A 6,000-nucleotide genomic window follows, 5' to 3' on the forward strand; every position below is an offset into this window, starting at 1 on the left:
GTTGAACCGCGGTCCTAGCGCGTGCCGAACCGTGTGTGGAGAACCGTGCGGTTCGGTTTTTTTCCGCGAACCGTGCCACCCCTAGTGCTTTCTCTTAAAGTGACAGTTAATATTAAATAAACAGCAACAACAAAGAAATCACTCACTGCTCTTGATTGAATCGCTTTTGTAACTTTAATAAAGAGTAATCTTTAATTTATACAGTCAAATATGCAATGCTGTTTTACCTTTGATTACTTTAATCGTACTTCAATTTCTGTACCTAAAAAAACCCCCTGAAAATCACTGATTATTTTATTTGTATCTTTACTCTATTGTATTTTTATTTGTGCTGTTGCTTGTAGTTAAAGGTCTGCTTTTATTTGTGTACACTCACAATGAAAACAAAACAGATTTTATATATATAACATGTAATAATATTTAGCATTTTCACATCAAAATAAAAGAAACTGAGCAAAGTAGATGTCTTTTTTTTCCCTGTTGTACCGAAATTGTATCGAACCGTGACCCCCGAACCGAGGTACGTACCGAACCGTGACATCTGTGTACCGTGCCACCCCTAACATTTAGACTCCTATCTGGTTTTCTATATTTAAAAAAAATATATATTTTTTTTAATTTGGGCTAGTTAAATTTTCGGGCTACCAAAATCTGAAGAGTACCTGCCCGAAGGGCTACCAGGGATTTAGAAATTTTGCGAGCCCTGAAGACACATCAAAAATACCTGAATGAAACCACCAGAGTTAAAAAGCCTCTTCAATAGCTTGTTTTATGAGCTTATAGAACAATAAGAGTGATGCAGCAAATTAAATTCATATCACATTAAATAAAAACTAAATCAATTCTTTAAATAACTGAAATAGAGAATCAGGCTTGTGTCATGTTTTCTTGTCTGGTTTAGACAGGAATCATGTCTAAATGAGTGATATCTGTCCTGAAGAAGTCTCAGGAATTTCTAGAAACAACCAAGGATGTAAATTGGTGAATGTATTGACAAAAATTATCGGCCATATAACATTTTTGCCAAGAAACGTTCTTTGTCACATAAATGTATGCAAGGAAATCCTGTGACAATGGCAAAAATAAATTTGCAAAAACTGTAAATGATAAAGCTGTAAATGATAAAACTTGCAAAAACTGTAAATGATAAAGCTGTAACTTCATGAACATGTCTATATGAATGGCATATGATGCAAAACAATAATAAAATGCAAAACAACAACAACAAAAAACAGGATCATGTGAAAATTCAGCTTTGCATCACAGGAATTAATGACAATTTTTTTGTATATTCACATTGAAGTAATAATATTTCAAATTGTTTTACTGTATTTTTAATCAAGTAAATGTAGCCTTGAGCATAAGACACAAAAGCGTTGTATGAAAAAAAATACTTTTGAACGAGATACATTTTTTTTTAAATTACTGAAATTGTAATTATGTTTATTATCTGTTAAATGCATAAATGTGAATTATAAATAAAAAATGTAATAAGTCACCACTGCAAACACAACTGAGTAACATAGAACAAGCAGCTTGGTTTCTAATCTGATCCACTGCTCTCTCATGAAGTCATTTATAGGAGATACTCAAACACTGCAGTGTTTCTCTGAGACAAGACTCTGCGTCTGAGGAAACGGTGTAGGAAACCAAGCTACAAAAGTGGGAAGTTCAGCCTCAGAATATAAGGAAATTATAGAGCGTGCAGTGCAGGCAGGTGACTTAACTACTTCCTCATACCTAAATAACAACAGAACAATGTGTGACTGTGAAATAAGACCAGCCAACACCTGTGAAAAAGCTTCCCTCCTAATCCTTCTTAATGACAAAAGAATATTAGAAAGCAAGTTAAAGAAATGAAAAGCTGTGAGGAAAATGCACATGCAACTTATGTGACGATTATGAGTCTGCTGAGAGAGCGTTGAACAGAGTATGGAATAAATGTTTAAGTTGCTTCAAATTCAGAGCAGTAATTTAACTATTGCAATTCACAATATTTGCAAGGACAGCCCTGCTGAAGCGACCTAGCATACTGTGCCCTGCTCAAAGCCACAATGATGGCGGAGCAGGATAGGGATCGCTGGAACTACAGGGACAACATTACTTGGAAATGAACCAGTAACCTTTGTGCTTACTAATCAGATAATTAAACATTAGGCCATTACCACAAATAGCCTGGGTTAGCTGGATCCTTTAAAATGTGCATAAACTGTGCAATTCAAGGCTCTCTTTTCCACGAAGAGGATTATGTCATGAATACCAAGTAAACTGATAAAACTAATAAACATTACTAATGATCTTTCAAACAATGCATAATACAGGTAAAACTTCACAATAAGATTACATGTGTTAAACTTAATGCATTTTTTAACTTTGTTTGTTACAGAATAATGTAGATAATTATTTATTGTTTATGTCCGTTCATATTATGGTTTATTTAAGCAACTTTAAATGTAAAAAATGTGACAGAATGTGTATTAAATAACTAAAAAAGATGAATAAATACTGTAAAACTATTGTTTATTGTTCACAACATTTAATGCATTAACATTGGCATATTGTATATTATTGTTATTGTAAAGTTATCAGCTTTTTTCAAAGGCTTGACTGTGTTTATGAGGTGCAGATTCATTCATCATTTAAAAAAAAAAAAAAAGCATTAATTTAACATTTTACCTTTATTCTACACCACTATTTCTGTTCTCGCCAAAACAGCCGGTTGAGCTCCTGCTTCTATGAAGCCCCTCCCTCAGAAATACATAATCAGGCTCAGATTGGTTAGCTGGCCCAGTGTGTTGTGATTCGCTAACCGCCTAGTGCACTTTGTCAGGAAATGTCACGCCCCCTTACCATTAGGGGTAGATGCATGTTCCCAGGGGCAAGATTTATGTAAACATCAGGGTTAGTGATGTCACAAACCCGGGATGAAGCTCATTGTAGTCCCTGCCAGCCTTTTTTGTAGTCCTTAAACAGCCATTTCTTTAAAAGAAAATATTTCACTTTGAGCGTCGTAACTTTGCAGACGTTTATGCTCTGACAGCAAAATTACACACTAACCACAGGTAAAAGTGAAATCATAATCAACCACACTTTTAAATGTCAACTAATTACAGATATACCCCCTATAACATACGTCATTAAAATTTATACTACATATAATACAAGTTCCTCACTTGACAAACTTTTAAAGGTGACTAAACTGTGTTTGTAGATGACTGGAAACATTGTATCATTTATGGCTAAACTGTGTACAAAGAGACATATTTTTAAATTGCTAACTAAGTAAACAAACAGCAGCTGTCAGACAAAACACTGTTTATTGTGTCTCAACAGCATCATTGTTTCACTTCTGAGCTTCCACAGACACAAGCCCCAGACGATACCTTGACCAGTGCGATATACAGAAAGGAGATTCCCTGCAGGCTAAAAAGAGACACACCTCGAAACCTTTGGCCTAGAAAGCACAGAGCATGCTGTTATACGTTTGCAGGCTCAAAAACATCTGATACGTCGCAGCCAATCGAGCAGAACAATGTGCGGGGGACTGGATCTCTCTGTTTTCCAAGAGATGGACCGGCACTCGGCCTGCAAGATGCTGATTTCTCAGAATGTGCTTTACGCAACACCCACCGTCTGGAAGAGTTGGAGAGGTTTCTCCATATCTGTGAGACAGCTGCCCGAGGCTCAGACGGATCGCAGGAGATCTCTGCAGTTGTTATGGAGCCGCTGAATGACCCTGGAGGACTTACGGCTCAAGTGTCACTCGGATCACGGGAGGCTTTCAGGAAAAGGCCTGAATTGCTCAGAGCGTAACACGTTCAAAGCCTTGGCTTCAACTCAGCAGGGACCGAATAGTTGGAGCACAATTACACAAAGCTTTTAGAGCGGAGCAACAATGCAAACTGCAGGAGATGAGCTCTTCACTCGATAATTGAGGGTTCAAAAGTGATGCAAGAACTGTAAAGGTCTTACCGTGTCTCCAAGGGTCCTTCGGCTCAACCGCACCAGAGACGATGTCTTCGTCTGACGGAAAGGTCACCCGTTTGGACCCGTGCTTACTCCCGGCTGCACTGCCTGGTGTTGTAGCTGCTGACGTGGTTTCTGAGGGCACATCCTCACCATGTTCTTCCGGAGGTTGCTGTGAATGCAGTTCTAGGAGAGTTTCTGGTGTTAGAGAGTTCTCACAACTAGAGGCACTTTCCTCACTTTGGGCCGTCGGCTCGAATTCCAAAACACCACTTTCATCCAGACTTAAATCCACCCCGATATCCATCTCCCCATCATCCCCACCTCCAACAGCGCACTTGCTCACTGGTGGTTCCTCAAACATGCTTATATCCTGTTGCAGATCACCTGCAGAACCATTAACAGGGTCGGCTGACCCGTTGTTTTTACTACACGGCGCTTTGAGCTCAGAGGAATCATCGTCCTTCAAATGGACATCTTTTAACCTGGACAGGACAGCAGGATCTCCATCCCCTGGCAGGAGGCCGTCACGGGGGAGGATTTCATCCGCCGTGTGTGATATAGTGTTGTCAGACACATTGCACAAATCTACAGCTTGCTCCTCGCAATTCATTTTCTCATTTCCAGGGAGCTGGAGCACACGCCACTGCCCGTCTCGCACTAAAACGTCCCTCAATCACCTACAATACAGTTCAAACCAGGGAGAAACACCTCAATATCTCCTTAATAAGTGCATGGCATACTAAAAGTTCACATTATAGCTTTAAATGGTGGTTCTCAATTCATTCATACGGTCTGTGTAGTATTGATTTAAAGGATTGCATAAGGCAATTCCCTCTATCCTATATCTCAAGTGTTTTCTTTAGCAATGCTGTTCCTAACAAAGCTGTAAACACCTACAACATCGTCCAAAGTCACTTAATCCACATTAAAAGAGAATCTCTCACATGCACGTGTTCTTAAAGTCCACCATTAACACTGTACTTTCCTCTCACGCTGTCCAAGAATAAGTTAAACACTGATAGATGTATTTCAATCTGAAACGGTAGACTTTAAAAACCAGGCGTGTGATGAAGATTATGCTGAAGATGAGGCTTTCTCCACTGGCCTGCTCTCCTACAGCAAGACTAAAGTACTCGAGCTGACTCTTTAAGCCAATGATCTAAAGTGCAAGAGCATGTTTATCTCTCCAGTCGTGTGTTAATCTGTCAAGACGAGGAATCCTGTCACTTTCCGTGTCGCAGTCAACACAAATAAAAACAGGCGTCACGCTCTCCTCCACAAACGGCCTCGTTAGCTCCGTGTAAACACCCTACTCCGGCCGCCCGGTGTCAATGATGTTAAACAGATCGAAAAACGCACAAACAGCAGGAAAAAGAGCAAATGATCGTCCCCGGTACAGCTCCAGCCCGGACCGACCGTGTGTGTGTCTGTTGACTCTTCACGGATAATGTCTTCACCGCGGATCAGATTTCAGCTGCCGCACTTTCGCGACTTCGCCTCGCGCGTTTGTTTATGAGGACGAGGACGCAAGAAAATCACAAAGTAACTCGTGTGTTGTGTTTCTTCGGCAGATTTTCATTTGAAGCAATTGCGTTTGTGATTTATCTATATTAGCATTTATCGCAAAAAAAAAAAAAAAAAAACGAATCAGTTGACATTTGCACTTTGCCAAAGCTGTCACGTTGGATGGTTTATGGCGCGTGTTATTGAGAAAAAAACAATAATAATAAATATATGTAAATGTAAAGAAATATATTGCATTCTTATTTAGTCTATTGGGTAAATAATATACACTTAGAAAAATTGACACTATGTAAACCAATTATCTCACATTTTAGAAATCACGTCGAAGTAACAGACTTTCAGAGAAAAAAAACTAACCATAAAAAGCACAGGAATGGTTTTCTGATGTTATTGATGTCAATAATGGGACTGTGTTCTTATGTATTTATCTCTCTTCAGCTGTCTGGGGGTTTTATGTTATGTCCTGAAGGTTTAAAGGACTGTACTCACCACTAGAGGGCAGAGACA

The 6,000-nt window shown here is 39.1% G+C and overlaps 1 protein-coding gene across 1 annotated transcript in view; it reads right to left on the reverse strand.

Moving 5' to 3' along the window:
- LOC306888613 (protein phosphatase 1 regulatory subunit 37-like) overlaps nt 1-5,450 on the reverse strand; it is a 41,368-nt gene extending 35,918 nt beyond the window's left edge. Inside the window, exon 1 of the mRNA XM_079447046.1 lies at nt 3,973-5,450. Within this exon, the coding sequence (XP_079303172.1) occupies nt 3,973-4,579 (607 nt within the window). The 5' untranslated portion in view covers nt 4,580-5,450. The remainder of the gene's footprint in view (nt 1-3,972) is intronic.
- Between the last annotated feature and the right edge of the window lie 550 nt (nt 5,451-6,000).

The sequence above is a fragment of the Barbus barbus genome (genome assembly GCF_936440315.1).
Source record: "Barbus barbus genome assembly, chromosome: 22".
Taxonomy (NCBI): domain Eukaryota; kingdom Metazoa; phylum Chordata; class Actinopteri; order Cypriniformes; family Cyprinidae; genus Barbus; species Barbus barbus.